The sequence below is a fragment of the Bombina bombina genome, chromosome 3 (assembly GCF_027579735.1).
Source record: "Bombina bombina isolate aBomBom1 chromosome 3, aBomBom1.pri, whole genome shotgun sequence".
Taxonomy (NCBI): Eukaryota; Metazoa; Chordata; class Amphibia; order Anura; family Bombinatoridae; genus Bombina; species Bombina bombina.
In genome coordinates this window covers 1,148,022,179-1,148,041,468 of record NC_069501.1, presented here as the reverse complement: position 1 = coordinate 1,148,041,468, position 19,290 = coordinate 1,148,022,179, and the positions used below count along the sequence as shown (strand labels likewise).

The 19,290-nt window shown below is 37.9% G+C and overlaps 1 protein-coding gene across 1 annotated transcript in view; it reads right to left on the bottom strand.

Moving 5' to 3' along the window:
* The window catches only part of RDX (radixin), a 471,667-nt gene that overhangs the window by 199,909 nt on the left and 252,468 nt on the right, over window positions 1–19,290 (bottom strand). The window contains exon 5 of the mRNA XM_053708539.1: window positions 1,689–1,963. Coding sequence (XP_053564514.1) covers window positions 1,689–1,963 — 275 coding nt within the window. The remainder of the gene's footprint in view (window positions 1–1,688; window positions 1,964–19,290) is intronic.

Here is a 19,290-nt window from a genome sequence, read left to right as displayed (position 1 = left end):
CATCAAACTTTAAAACAACACAACTTTTAGCAAAGGTTTGTTCCCATTAGTAAAATAACAATAATTAGATTTGACATAAAAAATACAAAGCAACGTTTTTATTCACAGTCACTATAAGAATTCTCACAGCTCTGCTGAGAGAATTTACCTCCCTTCAAAGAAGTTTGAAGACCCCTGAGATCTGTCAGAGATGAACCGGATCATGCAGGAAATATAAAAGTAACTGACTGGAATTTTTTGATGCGTAGCAAAGAGCGCCAAAAACGGCCCCTCCCTCTCCCACACAGCAGTGAAGAGAAACGAAACTGTCACAAATAAAAGCAAAAAAGGCTGCCAAGTGGAAAATAATGCCCAAATATTTATTCACACAGTACCTCAGCAATGTAAACGATTCTACATTCCAGCAAAAACGTTTAACATGATAAATAGTTATTAAAAGGATTAGTGACCTTTAACAGAGTAGTTCCGGTGAAATACCATCCCCAGAATACTGAAGTGTATACATACATGTCATTTTAACGGTATGGCAGGATTTTCTCATCAATTCCATTCAGAAAATAAAAACTGCTACATACCTCAATGCAGATTCATCTGCCCGCTGTCCCCTGATCTGAAGCCTTTACCTCCCTCAGATGGCCGAGAACAGCAATATGATCTTAACAACTCCGGTTAAAATCATAGTAAAAAACTCTGGCAGATTCTTCCTCAAACTCTGCCAGAGAAGTAATAACACGCTCCGGTGCTATTGTAAAATAACAAACTTTTGATTGAAGTCATAAAAACTAAGTATAATCACCATAGTCCTCTCACACATCCTATCTAGTCGTTGGGTGCAAGAGAATGACTGGGACTGACGTAGAGGGGAGGAGCTATATGCAGCTCTGCTGGGTGAATCCTCTTGCATTTCCTGTTGGGGAGGAGTTATATCCCAGAAGTAATGATGACCCGTGGACTGATCACACATAACAGAAGAAAATTATAAACTTCTCTTGCGATTTGGAATTGTTAATTTGAATAGGAAGGTGAACTTATACTAATTGCGGGTAAATAAATGTGGGCTTGAAATATTTCGATAAAAAATACACCCATGCTGCTATTTACTATATGAAACATATAAAATTACACCATTTCTTTATTTTTTGCATCTCATACAACATAATTTTTCCATATTGTGATATTTCTACAAACTAAATTATTTTCTAAGAATGTTTGGTCTGCTGAAAAAAAAATAGATCTAGCTTGTGTAGGTGCCTCACAGAAAAAAAAAAAAAAAGTTAAAAATGTACCTGTAAATGTAGTGAAGGTCAAACAACTAAAAATACATCCAGCACAGGCGTGTGAAAATGGCTCAGCAGAGAAAGTGTTAATAAGCAAGCACTGTAATAACTTGCAAATTCATTTTTAAAATCCTTATTGAACAATCACAGCTTATTACAGATTTATATATTTTTATAAAGTAATATGAGATAATAAAGGGTTTGTGATAGAATCCTCAGGCTTTTTTTGTTTTGTTTTTTAAAAAGCTAACGGAAAATATCTAAAGAAAATAGGCATTAAGTTATTTTTTCTAAAGGAGGACATACTCCATTATCCATTATAACAACAAAAATGTTATGCCATTTCTTTCACCAAAAGAATGGAAGTGAAGAGAAGGACATTCAGATATAATATTTATACTTCTCACTTACCGTTGGGGAAGAAGCCTGTCATTGGCCAGGTATCCTGGTTTATGGACCTCCTTGCTGTAATCTCCATATTTGGCTTGGACAGCATATGAGGCAAGCAGCACAGCTGTTTCGGGAGGGCAGTAAATTTCATCATTTAATATTGCTTCTTTAACTTGCAGAAAGAAAAGTCTTTGGGTAATTTCCTGAATTAACTCCTCTGATACATCTTCAGGAAAAAACTTAGCCCGAAACTTAAATTGAAGAGGATTTTCTTTTCTAACATCTTGCTGGGTTACCTAGGAAGCAAACAGAAAACGGAAAATCAACCAATTTTATTAGCATTAGGTACATCAGCCTTCAGTTTTTAAATGAGCTATATACCTCATGCAATAAAGAAAAAAATAATGCATTTAAAAATCAATCAATCATACTTCTTAATTGTTTGGTTTATACCCCTGAAATACTCAAGGGAGATTCATAGAAATCTGGAATGTTAAACAGCTTGCAATTTAAAGTGCATATAAAGAACTTCACTCCTTCACAAGGTTTAAAAGTGATCTTCTGCTTTTGTTTTGTGTTGTGTTATATGGGTTAGAATACAACTGAAACGCTATTTGGCGCTCCAGCTTGCATGTTAACTTCCCTAGAGGTAAACGTTTTGCGCGCGATGGGTAGTGCGCGTATAAAAAAGAGTTGGACTTCAGATAATGGAACTGCGTTAACCTATTCTCCCCATAGACTTCAATGGAAGCTGCTAAATATTCTGCCATAGCCCTGTGCAAGCTATTTTTAAATTCAGGGGTAAAGTCAGTAGTAGCCACCTGAGTAACATACACAGGACATAATTCCTTAGGGGCATTAGAAGGTTGCAGCTGATTTGTATGCAAAAACTGAGGTTGACAATTGTCACTGAGTTGCTTGACCTAGCACACTGGAACATATTTGCAAAATAAACAAATACATACAAGAGGAGATGTCAGCAGTGCTCCTATACAAGATGTAGCATGGTTTCAGTGAGGACAGATTTACTATGTTCTATAATATGCAGATATAACTTAGCAAAACATAGTATGTGGTAATAACACATTCCCCAATAATAAAATGGTAGAGAGCCTTCTACAGTAGCCCAATTAACACCTCTGACACCTAAAAAAAACCATAATTTATGTAAGAACTTACCTGATAAATTCATTTCTTTCATATTAGCAAGAGTCCATGAGCTAGTGACGTATGGGATATACATTCCTACCAGGAGGGGCAAAGTTTCCCAAACCTCAAAATGCCTATAAATACACCCCTCACCACACCCACAATTCAGTTTAACGAATAGCCAAGAAGTGGGGTGATAAAAAAGTGCGAAAGCATATAACATAAGGAATTGGAATAATTGTGCTTTATACAAAATCATAACCACCACAAAAAAGGGCGGGCCTCATGGACTCTTGCTAATATGAAAGAAATGAATTTATCAGGTAAGTTCTTACATAAATTATGTTTTCTTTCATGTAATTAGCAAGAGTCCATGAGCTAGTGACGTATGGGATAATGATTACCCAAGATGTGGATCTTTCCACACAAGAGTCACTAGAGAGGGAGGGATAAAATAAAGACAGCCAATTCCTGCTGAAAATAATCCACACCCAAAATAAAGTTTAATGAAAAACATAAGCAGAAGATTCAAACTGAAACCGCTGCCTGAAGTACTTTTCTACCAAAAACTGCTTCAGAAGAAGAAAATACATCAAAATGGTAGAATTTAGTAAAAGTATGCAAAGAGGACCAAGTTGCTGCTTTGCAAATCTGATCAACCGAAGCTTCATTCCTAAACGCCCAGGAAGTAGAAACTGACCTAGTAGAATGAGCTGTAATCCTCTGAGGCGGAGTTTTACCCGACTCAACATAGGCAAGATGAATTAAAGATTTCAACCAAGATGCCAAAGAAATGGCAGAAGCTTTCTGGCCTTTTCTAGAACCGGAAAAGATAACAAATAGACTAGAAGTCTTTCGGAAAGATTTAGTAGCTTCAACATAATATTTCAAAGCTCTAACAACATCCAAAGAATGCAACGATTTCTCCTTAGAATTCTTTTTTTTTAAATTTCTTTTTTTTTATTTTGCCAAGAAAGATAAACATTTAACAGTAGGTGAATCCAACAAAAAAGCAAATAAGAAAAATGCTTGCAATAAAGTGTACGTTAATACAAAACAGAATACAGTCTCGCTTAGACATGAAAGGACACCTTAAATGGGTGGAGAAATTCACCTATCCACTCGAGAAATGAAAGAAAGACAACTCTGACCTGGCAATTTTTCTTAATACATAAAAACCCTCCCAAAACTCTGATCACCATTAATGCTATAAACTCTAGATCCTAACTGGCACACACACAGAGAAAAGAAAAACAGAGAAGAGAAAAGAAGAAGAAAGAAGGAAAAAAAAAAAAAAAAAAAAACCCACACAGCCCCCCCTCTCCTCACCCAGCTTTCACCAAAATCCTTCAGTCAAGTAGCCACTCACCTCTAAGGTTAGCTTCCAATAAGAAAAGAGAATTTTTAAATGGCTGCAGGATCAATTTTTGAGTTTCCTGATCCAGAGATTTAATGAAAATCCCCCATTTATTTATAAAGAACCTAATATTGTTATCTATCTGTGCTTTTACTAAGGCTTGTTCTAGAAACATTTGATATGTTATCCCCTTTTTAAATTCAGAGAATTTGGGTTCTTTGTTAGACTGCCAATATTTTAAAACCAGTTTCCTACCGAACAGTATCATTGTGTTTATTAATAAATAACTAGGGCCTACTTCTTCCTGGTTTGCTAAAAAAAAGACTGCATGTTTACTAACTTGAAAGTGTTGGTTTAAGATTTTAGTGACCCAAAATGAGATTTTCCCCCAGAATCTTTGGATTACAGGACAGGACCAAAAAAGATGGAACATATCTGCTGCCAAATACTTGCATTTCCTACAGGCTATGTTCTCATGTTTTTTGTCCCACCGAGCCTGCCAGCTAGGTGTAAAATAGCATTGATACCAAATCTTTAACTGTTGTTCTCTAAAGTATTCCCCTCTCATTGCCTTTGCTACCCTATCTCCCGAGTTCTTAAATAAATCTAATTCTTGTAAGTTATCACCTGCTATATCCCATTTAAGTTCCAAATATCTTTTATTGCTTTGTTCTTGAGAAGTAAGTAAAGCATTATAAGAGTTTGTGATAGAATAATTTCCTGCTTGAAACATACTAGTTATCTGCCTTAATATATCATTGTCCCACTCTAAAGCCATTATTTTCCTACACTGATCAGCATAGTGCCGTAGTTGTAAATAAGAGAAGAATAAACGATTTGGTATGTCAAATTCCGATTTACATTCATTAAAAGATTTAATCGAGTTATCTTCTTTTTTAATTAGCTGTGCAATATGATTAATCCCACGGTCTGACCAGGCATTAAATCTAGCTGAGTCATAGCCTACCTCGAATTCAGGATTACCTTTAATTGAGAGGAAAGCTGAACCCCGATAGCTGATCCCAATTTTAGCACAGAATTGACGCCAGGCCCGTATTGGTTGGTCTATGATAAGCATCCCCCTTGTTTCTATAGGAATTAGTTTTAAAGGCATGTGTGTTAATGCTTTCAGGGCATAAGGTGCTATTAGAGCTCCTTCAATTTCTAGCAAGGAGAAGTGTCCTGTTTCCGAAAACCAGTCCCAAACAAATTTTAGGTTAGAAGCTATGTTATACATCTCAAAATCGGGAAGAGCCGAACCTGCAGCCTCTTTCCTGGCACTCAAACGTTTCAACGCTATCCTAGGTTTTTTTTTTGCACCAAATAAATTGCGATATTAGTTTATTGATTAACTGACAATCTTTCCTCAGTAGTAGAAGTGGGAGAGCCTGAAAAATATATAAAAATTTAGGGAGAGAAATCATTTTTATTAAATGTATTCGTCCCATAAATGAAATAGGCAGGTTCTTCCATCTTTCTAAATCTGCCTGGAGTGATGCAATAGCTGGTACAAAATTTAACTTGTACCATCTCTTAGAGTTAGATGCAAATTTTATCCCTAGATATGTAATATGATCTTTGGTTACTTTAAAAGGGGTTTCTGGAGAGCTTTTTAATTTGATAAGCCACATAAGTTCTGATTTTTCTTTGTTAATTGCAAAGCCGGAGAAAGCCTGAAAAGATTCTAAAGCTTCCATAATTATAGGCAGATTATATTGGAGATTTTGAGCAAATATAAGCAGATCATCGGCATATATGGCTTGGATTATTCTGTGTCCATTGATATTTATCCCTAGCAGTTCTTGTCTAAACAATATTGCCAGAGGTTCTAACGCTAAGTTAAAAAGCAACGGGGATAGCGGACAACCTTGTCTCGTTCCTCGCTGGAGTCTAAAGTGTTCTGAAGTTAAGGAATTAATACTTAGACTCGCCCCTGGATTAGAGTACAGTAAGGCAATAATATGGGAAAATTTACCCTGGATACCAAACTTATTAATAGTTGTCAACATATGATCCCAAAGTAGCGTGTCAAACGCTTTCTGAGTATCAATCGAAATAATTGCTGCATCCTCTGTGAGCTTTTCTCTCCCTTCTTTTTTTTGTTCACAGTAATTAATTGCTATTTCTAGTTTCCTGAGGTTTTTAATAAGTGTCCTTCCTTTGATAAAACCAGTTTGGTCAGGATGGACCAGTTCACTAATCACTTTTTGCAGTCTGTCTGCTAAGATGTGGGTAAGGATTTTGTAATCCACGTTTAACAGAGAGATGGGTCTGTAAGACTCCATTAGCTCTTTATTTTTACCTTGTTTGTAAATTAAGATTATTCTAGATTCTGTAAAATATTTAGAAGGTGTTTGATTATCTTGTAGGAAACCATTGAAAAGCTCACAGAGAATGGGGGTAACCGAATCTGCAAGAATTTTATATAATTCTCCAGGAAGATCATCCGGGCCTGGCGCTTTGTTTAGCTTTAATTTCGTAATAGAGTTTTTAATCTCCTCCTCCTTGATTGGAGAGTTGAGGAGATCCAGATCGTCTTTGGCTATTTGAGGTGTTTTAATCCTATCCCAGAAGAGAGCTTTTTTTGTTTTATCTATAGGTTGAGCCTGATATAATTGTTTAAAGTAGTGCGTGAATTCCTCTAAAATATCATGGGGGAGAGTGCAAGTTTTATGTTTGGTTTTTATTATTGATATTATACTGTTAGATTTTCTAGTACTTACCAATCTGGCTAAGAATTTCCCTATCTTATTACCGAACTGCATATAGTTGCTATTTCTTTTCAGCTCATGCTGGATTTCTTTTGATATATGCCAATTGTCTCTTTGTTTTTTGACTTCCAAATAGTTTCTCCAGTTCTCTTGACTATTATCTGCAACATATTTTTGAAATTTATTAATAATCTGCTTAGAAAGTTGGATCCAATAAGCATCATTTTTCCTTTTTACTTTTATCATATAAGCCAGAATTTCTCCCCTTATCACGGCTTTGAAAGCTTGCCACAAAGACTCTATATTCAAGACTGATCCTTTATTCTCATTGTAATAGAGATTCCATTTCTCTAGCAAAAAGCCTCTAAATTTTAAATTATTATAAAGATATGTTGGAAAGTATAATCTGTGATTCCCTGGTTTAGGATTCAAGATAGACAAAGAGATAGTGATGGGGGCGTGATCCGAAATTGTGATAGGCAAAATTTCGGCTTTTTTTGCCAGAGAGAACAATTTGTCGCTAATTAAGAACATATCGATTCGTGAAAATGATTTATATACTTTGGATAAACACGTAAATTCTTTACTGTCTGGATAAATGTTCCTCCAGATGTCTAATAAGCCTAGATTAAAGCAGAATTTTTTAAAAATTTTTGTATCCTTGCCGCCTGATATAGCCTCTTTCCCCCTCTGATTCCTATCTAGGAAGCTAGATGCCACCAGATTCAGGTCTCCTCCTAGTATTATATTTTGATTGTATTCTAATAATTTATTTTGAAGAGGTTCCCAGAACTCGGTTTTTTTTACATTTGGACCATAAACATTACATAACACGAATCTTTTTAAGCCTATTTCTATCTCTAATATGATAAATCTCCCTTGTTGATCAATTTCTTGTTTTAGAATTTTATATTTTAATGATTTCCTAAAAAGTATAGCTACCCCTCTTTTTCTCTGTACTCCTGCCGAATAGATAACCTCGCCCACCCATCCCCATTTGAGTTTTTGACTTTCTATCTCATTTAAATGGGTCTCCTGTAGGAGGCCAATATCAATTTTAAGTTTGTTAAAGTGTTGTAATATTGCTTTCCTTTTAACCGGGGAGGTAAACCCTCCCACGTTCCATGAACCAAATTTACATAATTCCGTCATATCTTATACTTCTTTCCTACTTCTAGGTAGAGACATGGAAAATCTAAGAGAAGGGGGGGGGGATGAGGGGAGGAGAAAAAAAAAAAAAAAAAAAAAAAAAAAAAAGAGAAAGAATCCCTTTCGCACACATTCCTAACATTCCTATCCTGCCCCCTACTTATAATATTTAGCTTCTTACTTGACCCCTTTTCTGCACCTAAAGATTTATCTCCTTTCTTCTCCCTTCTCCTATTCCACTCTTTACTCAGCATGGCTATCTCTGATATAAGGCTTGTATCCCTCATCTGATCACTTTTACCTTTGCTCTGTTCTCAAAAAGTCCTCTAGGTCCTGAGGATTATCAAAAATCCTAAAACCTTCTTTAGTCTGTATACTGATTCTGGCTGGATACAATAGCCTAACTATCCTGCCTTCCTGGATCAAACGTGAGCAGATGGGGGCACATAACTTCCTCTTGCTAGCTGTTTCATATGCAAAATCTTGGAAAATTAATAATTTCTTATTTTGAAAGAGGACTGTTTTTTGTGCTCTATAAGCTTGCATGATCTTGACCTTTTCTTGAAAGTTCAAGTATTTGATAATAATTGGTCTAGGTCTACTCTTATCATCCTCTTGATCTCTTACCCTGCCTAATCTATGAGCTCTTTCTACTATGAATGTGCATGTTGGCTCATTGATGTTTAACAAGGAGGGCAGTTGGATTGAAGCAAAGTGGATTAGCTCTCTTTCAGATACTGTTTCAGAGACCCCAATCACTCTTACATTGTTTCTCCTAGATCTATTTTCCATATCTTCAACTTTATCGCTAAGATATTTGACTTGTTTCTGAATATATGTTAAGTCCTTATCTTTCTCTATATCTCTGTCTTCCAGATCTGATATTCGCTGTTCTGCTAAACCCATTCTGGTAACCATCTGCTTGATATCTTGTGACACTGAGTCTATGCTTGATTGAATTGCCTCAAATTTAGGAAGAAATACTTCACTTATTTGTTTTAATAAATCAGAGTTGTTTACTGTTTCAACCACATTTTCTTGTGAAATTTCCTGACTATTCTCAGTGCTTCGTCTTATTAACTTTTTTTCCTGCTGCCTTCTACTTGCCATACTTGCTGTTTTATTGTTAGCTGAGGGGAGGAGGAATTTATCCATAAAGAATAGTTGTAAGAGCCTTAAAATTTTCTATTTACCCCTATTTACTTCTAAGTAAGAGACTTTACCTTAGTTGGCTAATTTGAATTTAACTAGAGGCTTTTGTGTTAGTGGTGACCTAAAGCTATTGGTCTAATCATTAACTCCTTCTCAGCAATTCTTATGGCATCATGCCATTAATGAAAAGTATCTCAGAAGAAAAAAAGAGAAAAAGAGAATGCAGTAGAATAGAATATAGGGCAGTACATGGAAAGAAATGGGGACATAAAAATAGAAGCCAGAGTCAATCAGATATTCAAATAAGTTCCCTTCCAATTCTTGCAAAGATTTTCCTATCTGTTCCTTCTATATCTTATTTGTCTAGATTAGAATTGACTATAACCTTTTAGATAAGTGATAACCTAGAACTTGTTAATTTAGTCATTAATCCCTGCACGACCATTTCATAGCAAAGTGCCATTAATAGGAATTGCCCAATAATAAAAAAAAAGGAAAAAGAAAAAGACAAAAAATATAATTATACAGAAGACACAAAATATAGGACAAGAGTCAATCAGATACTCAAGTGGATTCTATTCCAGAGCTGCAAAAAAGTTCTGTCTGCTGATTCTCCCCAGCTTCCCCCTCTGAGTTGGCAGAGGTTTAAAGAGATTATGTCCACTTGTTGACCATAGAAAATTTAAAGGGGCTCCAAACTTCGATATTCAATCTGTGCAGGGAAAGAAAGAAGACAAGGCCTCCTCATGTGTGTATCTGTCGATCCCCCTCTTATCCCCACATATAGTAAACACAGGGTACTCACATTCTGGTAAGGCACTCTCTTGTGCCAATAGATTCAGGCTGGACCTTTAGCAGCAGTCCAGCTCGCTGTTTCCCCAGGATATCTTTACATCCGACGTGGTTCAGGCGTGGAGTGCACGACCGTAGAGGCATAAAGCAAGACACAAAATGCATAGAGAAAAGAAGAATCATGTGTAAATCTGTTAGGAATGCATCTAATGATTCAGCTTAAACTTTCACAGAATACTCACAAAAGTTGCGGCACCCAAGTGTGCCTAGTAAGTCAGGCTAGACCTTTTACAGCAGCCCAGCTCGCTGTTTCCACGTTTGGCTTCGTTGCAGGAGTAAAGCAGCCTCAGGAAATACAGAATAGCCCGTCTGAGCCTTTTGTCTTTGGCAATATCTCAGTATCCTTTATAACCTCGTCTCCCAAACTTATTGTTAGCGAGGGAAATGCAATAAAGTCACTCTTGCCCTCACAGGCCACTTATCCGATATATTTTCCAACACAAAAGTCCTTTTGGTATAACTTTTAAGTATGTGTGCAGTGGGCCATGGCATACTCCACTTACATTACCCTATTTCCACAGACCTAATTTTAATAGGGGGTTTTCAACACTGCTTAACTATTGCAGTGAGAATTTGGCAAGCCTCTCAGAAGTAAAAAATTTAAGAGCCAGATCCTGAGAGGCTACGCAAGGAGGACCCAACACCCATATGTTTGTAAATAAGAGAAAAATTGCTGCTTGCTTCGCTGCTATAAAAAGAAACACTTAGAGATTTTCCTTGCGCTGTCTCCCCCCTTGCTCGTCTCACCTAAGGATCCGGTCTGATATGCCTGCGTAGATGGCCTTGTAGGTGGAATTGAGTCGACCGGCTGTGGATCCCGGTCCGTAGCCCACTTCCACCCCGCAGCCAAACTTTGTATCGGGCTCGAATGTGTGCGAGGACGCCTGACCAGTGGCGTCTCGCTCAGCCCGACTGGCGCAGCTCTCAATGCGTCACGTCACGCATACGTCAGTGCTTGCCCGACACCCCCTTCTCCTTAGAATTCTTAGTATTAGGACATAATGAAAGAACCACAATTTCTCTACTAATGTTGTTGGAATTCACAACTTTAGGTAAAAATTCAAAAGAAGTTCGCAACACCGCCTTATCCTGATGAAAAATCAGAAAAGGAGACTCACAAGAAAGAGCAGATAATTCAGAAACTCTTCTGGCAGAAGAGATGGCCAAAAGGAACAAAACTTTCCAAGAAAGTAATTTAATGTCCAATGAATGCATAGGTTCAAATGGAGGAGCTTGAAGAGCCCCCAGAACCAAATTCAAACTCCAAGGAGGAGAAATTGACTTAATGACAGGCTTTATACGAACCAAAGCTTGTACAAAACAATGAATATCAGGAAGAATAGCAATCTTTCTGTGAAAAAGAACAGAAAGAGCAGAGATTTGTCCTTTCAAGGAACTTGCAGACAAACCCTTATCTAAACCATCCTGAAGAAACTGTAATATTCTCGGTATTCTAAAAGAATGCCAAGAAAAATGATGAGAAAGACACCAAGAAATATAAGTCTTCCAGACTCTATAATATATCTCTCTAGATACAGATTTACGAGCCTGTAACATAGTATTAATCACAGAGTCAGAAAAACCTCTGTGACCAAGAATCAAGCGTTCAATCTCCATACCTTTAAATTTAAGGATTTCAGATCCTGATGGAAAAAAGGACCTTGAGACAGAAGGTCTGGTCTTAACGGAAGAGTCCACGGTTGGCAAGAAGCCATCCGGACAAGATCCGCATACCAAAACCTGTGAGGCCATGCCGGAGCTACCAGCAGAACAAACGAGCATTCCTTCAGAATCTTGGAGATTACTCTTGGAAGAAGAACTAGAGGCGGAAAGATATAGGCAGGATGATACTTCCAAGGAAGTGATAATGCATCCACTGCCTCCGCCTGAGGATCCCGGGATCTGGACAGATACCTGGGAAGTTTCTTGTTTAGATGAGACGCCATCAGATCTATTTCTGGAAGTTCCCACGTTTGAACAATCTGAAGAAATACCTCTGGGTGAAGAGACCATTCGCCCGGATGCAACGTTTGGCGACTGAGATAATCCGCTTCCCAATTGTCTATACCTGGGATATGAACCGCAGAGATTAGACAGGAGCTGGATTCCGCCCAAACCAAAATTCGAGATACTTCTTTCATAGCCAGAGGACTGTGAGTCCCTCCTTGATGATTGATGTATGCCACAGTTGTGACATTGTCTGTCTGAAAACAAATGAACGATTCTCTCTTCAGAAGAGGCCAAAACTGAAGAGCTCTGAAAATTGCACGGAGTTCCAAAATATTGATCGGTAATCTCACCTCCTGAGATTCCCAAACTCCTTGTGCCGTCAGAGATCCCCACACAGCTCCCCAACCTGTGAGACTTGCATCTGTTGAAATTACAGTCCAGGTCGGAAGCACAAAAGAAGCCCCCTGAATTAAACGATGGTGATCTGTCCACCACGTTAGAGAGTGTCGAACAATCGGTTTTAAAGATATTAATTGAAATATCTTTGTGTAATCCTTGCACCATTGATTCAGCATACAGAGCTGAAGAGGTCGCATGTGAAAACGAGCAAAGGGGATCGCGTCCGATGCAGCAGTCATAAGACCTAGAATTTCCATGCATAAGGCTACCGAAGGGAATGATTGTGACTGAAGGTTTCGACAAGCTGTAATTAATTTTAGACGTCTCTTGTCTGTTAAAGACAGAGTCATGGACACTGAATCTATCTGGAAACCCAGAAAGGTTACCCTTGTCTGAGGAATCAAAGAACTTTTTGGTAAATTGATCCTTCAACCATGATCTTGAAGAAACAATACAAGTCGATTCGTATGAGATTCTGCTAAATGAAAAGACTGAGCAAGTACCAAGATATTGTCCAAATAAGGAAATACCACAATACCCTGTTCTCTGATTACAGACAGAAGGGCACCGAGAACCTTTGAAAAAATTCTTGGAGCTGTAGCTAGGCCAAACGGTAGAGCCACAAACTGGTAATGCTTGTCCAGAAAAGAGAATCTCAGGAACTGATAATGATCTGGATGAATCGGAATATGCAGATATGCATCCTGTAAATCTATTGTGGACATATAATTCCCTTGCTGAACAAAAGGCAAGATAGTCCTTACAGTTACCATCTTGAACGTTGGTATCCTTACATAACGATTCAATATTTTTAGATCCAGAACTGGTCTGAAGGAATTCTCCTTCTTTGGTACAATGAAGAGATTTGAATAAAACCCCAGCCCCTGTTCCAGAACTGGAACTGGCATAATTACTCCAGCCAACTCTAGATCTGAAACACAATTCAGAAATGCTTGAGCTTTCACTGGATTTACTGGGACACGGGAAAGAAAAAATCTCTTTGCAGGAGGTCTCATCTTGAAACCAATTCTGTACCCTTCTGAAACAATGTTCTGAATCCAAAGATTGTGAACAGAATTGATCCAAATTGAATTGAAAAAAACGTAACCTGCCCCCTACCAGCTGAGCTGGAATGAGGGCCGCACCTTCATGTGGACTTAGAAGCAGGCTTTGCCTTTCTAGCAGGCTTGGATTTATTCCAGACTGGAGATGGTTTCCAAACTGAAACTGCTCCTGAGGATGAAGGATCAGGCTTTTGTTCCTTGTTGAAACGAAAGGAACGAAAACGATTATTAGCCCTGTTTTTACCTTTAGATTTTTTATCCTGTGGTAAAAAAGTTCCTTTCCCACCAGTAACAGTTGAGATAATAGAATCCAACTGAGAACCAAATAATTTCTTACCCTGGAAAGAAATGGAAAGTAGAGTTGATTTAGAAGCCATATCAGCATTCCAAGTCTTAAGCCATAAAGCTCTTCTAGCTAAAATAGCTAGAGACATAAACCTGACATCAACTCTGATAATATCAAAAATGGCATCACAGATAAAATTATTAGCATGCTGAAGAAGAATAATAATATCATGAGAATCACGATTTGTTACTTGTTGCGCTAAAGTTTCCAACCAAAAAGTTGAAGCTGCAGCAACATCAGCCAATGATATAGCAGGTCTAAGAAGATTACCTGAAAACAGATAAGCTTTTCTTAGAAAGGATTCAATTTTCCTATCTAAAGGATCTTTAAACGAAGTACCATCTGGCGTAGGAATGGTAGTACGTTTAGCAAGGGTAGAAATAGCCCCATCAACTTTAGGGATTTTGTCCCAAAATTCTAACCTGTCAGACGGAACAGGATATAATTGCTTAAAACGTTTAGAAGGAGTAAATGAATTACCCAATTTATCCCATTCTTTGGAAATTACTGCAGAAATAGCATTAGGAACAGGAAAAACTTCTGGAATAACCACAGGAGATTTAAATACCTTATCTAAACGTTTAGAATTAGTATCAAGAGGACCAGAATCCTCAATTTCTAAAGCAATTAATACTTCTTTAAGTAAAGAACGAATAAATTCCATTTTAAATAAATATGAAGATTTATCAGCATCAATCTCTGAAACAGAATCCTCTGAACCAGAAGAGTCATCAGAATCAGAATGATGATGTTCATTTAAAAATTCATCTGTAGGGAGAGAAGTTTTAAAAGATTTTTTACGTTTACTAGAAGGAGAAATAACAGACATAGCCTTCTTGATGGATTCAGAAACAAAATCTCTTATGTTATCAGGAACATTCTGCACCTTAGATGTTGAAGGAACTGCAACAGACAATGGTACTTTACTAAAGGAAATATTATCTGCATTAACAAGTTTGTCATGACAATTAATACAAACAACAGCCGGAGGAATAGCTACCAAAAGTTTACAGCAGATACACTTAGCTTTGGTAGATCCAGCACTAGACAGCGATTTTCCTGTAGTATCTTCTGACTCAGATGCAACGTGAGACATCTTGCAATATGTAAGAGAAAAAAACAACATATAAAGCAAAATTGATCAAATTCCTTAAATGACAGTTTCAGGAATGTGAAAAAATGCCAAAGAACAAGCTTCTAGCAACCAGAAGCAATGAAAAATGAGACTTAAATAATGTGGAGACAAAAGCGACGCCCATATTTTTTAGCGCCAAATAAAACGCCCACATTATTTGGCGCCTAAATGCTTTTGGCGCCAAAAATGACGCCACATCCGGAACGCCGACATTTTTGGCGCAAAATAACGTCAAAAAATGACGCAACTTCCGGCGACACGTATGACGCCGGAAACGGGAAATAATTTTTGCGCCAAAAAAGTCTGCGCCAAGAATGACGCAATAAAATGAAGCATTTTCAGCCCCCGCGAGCCTAACAGCCCACAGCGAAAAAAGAGTCAAATTTGAAGGTAAGAAAAAATGAATAATTTAAATGCATAATCCCAAATATGAAACTGACTGTCTGAAAAATAAGGAAAGTTGAACATTCTGAGTCAAGGCAAATAAATGTTTGAATACATATATTTAGAACTTTATAAACAAAGTGCCCAACCATAGCTTAGAGTGTCACAGAAAATAAGATTTACTTACCCCAGGACACTCATCTACATGTTTGTAGAAAGCCAAACCAGTACTGAAACGAGAATCAGTAGAGGTAATGGTATATATAAGAATATATCGACGATCTGAAAAGGGAGGTAAGAGATGAATCTCTACGACCGATAACAGAGAACCTATGAAATAGACCCCGTAGAAGGAGATCACTGCATTCAAATAGGCAATACTCTCCTCACATCCCTCTGACATTCACTGCACGCTGAGAGGAAAACCGGGCTCCAACTTGCTGCGGAGCGCATATCAACGTAGAATCTAGCACAAACTTACTTCACCACCTCCATCGGAGGCAAAGTTTGTAAAACTGAATTGTGGGTGTGGTGAGGGGTGTATTTATAGGCATTTTGAGGTTTGGGAAACTTTGCCCCTCCTGGTAGGAATGTATATCCCATACGTCACTAGCTCATGGACTCTTGCTAATTACATGAAAGAAAATAATTAATATTAACACCATACATTAGCCCATTGGCAGCTCCTGTATGGGTACGCATCCCCCCTCCGGTGACCAGATCGAAAAGTAGGCTGTAATAATGCTGAAGATAGTTAAAATGTGCCTGTAAACTGTAATCCTCCTCAGCTTCAGCTCCATAGTAGAAGGGAAAAGGGCGTCAGTGCATCAGAGAGGCCAAAGAAGCAGAAAAAAAAAAGGTGTCCCCAGGGCTCCAGTTAAAATGGTTACCAGTATTGTAGGTATGTCCCCCAGAGTGAGATAGGGCAGTCAGGTACCTAAGATTAGGGGGGGGGGGGAGCGTGAAAGGAGAGCAGGCTAAGTCCCCCGACTATGCTGTACTAGTGTCAGAGTATCTTCTAATAGCCTCAGGGCTGTGTGTGTGCGCTATGATAAGTGACTAACTTATAGTAGCACCCCACCACCAGATGTCCCAGAGATAAGGGACTCACATGGGTCTAAGCTCCCAAACATTAATTCATAAGTAGCTGGACACCTCTATTCTCAAATTTCTCCTGGGAGGCCAAGAACAGAACTGAACAGAGGTGGGAGGGATTTTAAGCTTGTGTGGGCTCCTGGCCTCCCCCTAGTGGCGGAATTATATCACACATTATGGAGCCCTGTGTTAGGTTGGTGTTGGTGTTACACCTGTGTAAACCTTTAGTTATCCTTTCTTGAACTCAATGCCATCTAGTGGCCAAATTCTGAATCTTTTCAAAAGATATTCAATGTGACCTTCAACAAAGGAAATATAAAGAAGTTAGTTAAATAAATTTCTTTCTATCATTTCATTTTTACCATCAAATTTTTAAACAAAAAATATTTTGTTATTAGGTGTATAGTTATTTATATTCACTGGCATATACTCCAATTCATCTCCCTGTTTGTTCATTCCATTAGGGGTCATGGTCCCTAACTAATGTATCCAATATAATTCTCTGTACTTTAACATCTTTGTTCTATTACCACCCCTCCTAGGTATTTTTATATGTTCAAGTACCTGGAATCTGAGCTGATTAATTTGATGTCCAGCCATAATAAAATGGTTGGACACAGGAGCTTCTAATTTCCTGTCCTGATATTACTCTTATGTTGGTTGATGTGCTGCCGTACCTTTTGGGTGGTCTCGCCAACATACCCCAAACCACATGGACACTTAATAAGGTATATAACAAATGTAGAATTGCAAGTATAGTAATCCTTCAACCTATATTTTTTACCTGTGGAGGGGTGAGTAAAAGTTGGGCCTTTGATAACATTATTGCAATTCTGGCAATTAAGACATGGAAAACATCCCAAGTTCTAATCCCCAATATGCCCCTGATTTATATTCCTCTTTGGACCCACGTCAGCTTTAACTAATGTGTCTTTGAGGTTTTTGCCCCTTCTAAATGCAGTCATGGGGGAACTAGAATATTCTTTCACATGTGGATTAGAGATCTGTAAAATATGTAAAATATAACACTGGGTTTGCACAATAAAAGTAATTTCATGCCACAAACTGTAAACTCAGGTATTAACACCTACATACAATTAGTAGAACATGACATTGAAAATTTATGCAGAAACATAGAAAATCATTATTCCAAACATTTATATGGGTCCCACAACTTTAATAGGGAGGATAGGAGCAGCCTTAAGAGCCTGAGGGAGAATACTCAACTCATTTTCAAGGAGGCTGATAAGGGTGGTGCCTTAGTAATTCTGGAGAAGGATTACTGTGTACAGGAAATTATGGATCAATTGGCAGATAGGGAAGTTTATCAATTGTTATCAATGAATCCAGTTTATAAAATAAAGAAGGAGCTGGAAGTATGTGTAATAAGAGCTGAAAAAATTGGGGTGATTGATAACAAAACAGTGAAGTTTATTTTGGATACAGAGGATATTATACCTGTCCTATATACACTCCCTAAAGTCCATAAAAATTTGGAAAGACCTCCAGGCCGCCCAATAGTGGCAGGGGTGGGTTCCACACTATCTAAAGCATCCATTTATCTGGATAGAGTCCTTAGACCCTATATATACTCCACCTCCTATATTAAAGATACGGGGGATTTTATCAACAAAATACAAAATGTAATTCTTGATAATAATAAAGGTATACTATTTAGTCTTGATGTAACAAGCCTTTATACCTCAATTACCCATGAGGCAGGCATGGTGCAGTGAATAGGTGTTTAACACAAGACATAAGTAAGTAAGGAACAGCGAGCATTTGTTTTGGATCTTCTGAACATTATTTTAAGATGCAATTTCTTCCTATTTCAAGATAATTTTTATCTGCAATTACAGGGTACTGCCATGGGTTCCAATGTCACCCCAACCTATGCAAATATATACATGAATACATTTGAGGAATATTTTGTTTACAGCCAGCAGCTGTTTCATCTATATGGCGCCACATGGTGGCGCTATATAGATGATATTTTTGGCATTTGGTTGGGCGATATTGGAACCCTGGAACAATTTGTTAATGATCTAAATTGTGCTACACAGCATATAAAATTTAAACTGACTGAGTGAAGAAAACATAATTTATGCTTACCTGATAAATTTATTTCTCTTGTAGTGTGTTCAGTCCACGGGTCATCCATTACTTATGGGATATATTCTCCTTCCCAACAGGAAGCTGCAAGAGGATCACCCAAGCAGAGCTGCTATATAGCTCCTCCCCTCACATGTCATATCCAGTCATACGACCGAAACAAGACGAGAAAGGAGAAACTATAGGGTGCAGTGGTGACTGGAGTTATAATTTAGAATTTAGAACCTGCCTCAAAAAGACAGGGCGGGCCGTGGACTGAACACACTACAAGAGAAATAAATTTATCATGTAAGCATAAATTATGTTTTCTCTTGTTAAGTGTGTTCAGTCCACGGGTCATCCATTACTTATGGGATACCAATACCAAAGCTAAAGTACACGGATGAAGGGAGGGACAAGGCAGGAACATTAAACAGAAGGAACCACTGCCTGTAGAACCTCTCTCCCAAAAAATAGCCTCCGAAGAAGCAAAAGTGTCAAATTTGTAAAATTTGGAAAAAGTATGAAGTGAAGACCAAGTTGCAGCCTTGCAAATCTGTTCAACAGAGGCCTCATTTTTAAAAGGCCCAAGTGGAAGCCACAGCTCTAGTGGAATGAGCTGTAATTCTTTCAGGAGGCTGCTGTCCAGCAGTCTCATAGGCTAAACGTATTATGCTACGAAGCCAAAAAGAGAGAGAGGTAGCCGAAGCCTTTTGACCTCTCCTCTGTCCAGAGTAAACGACAAACAGGGAAGAAGTTTGTCGAAAATCTTTAGTTGCCTGTAAGTAG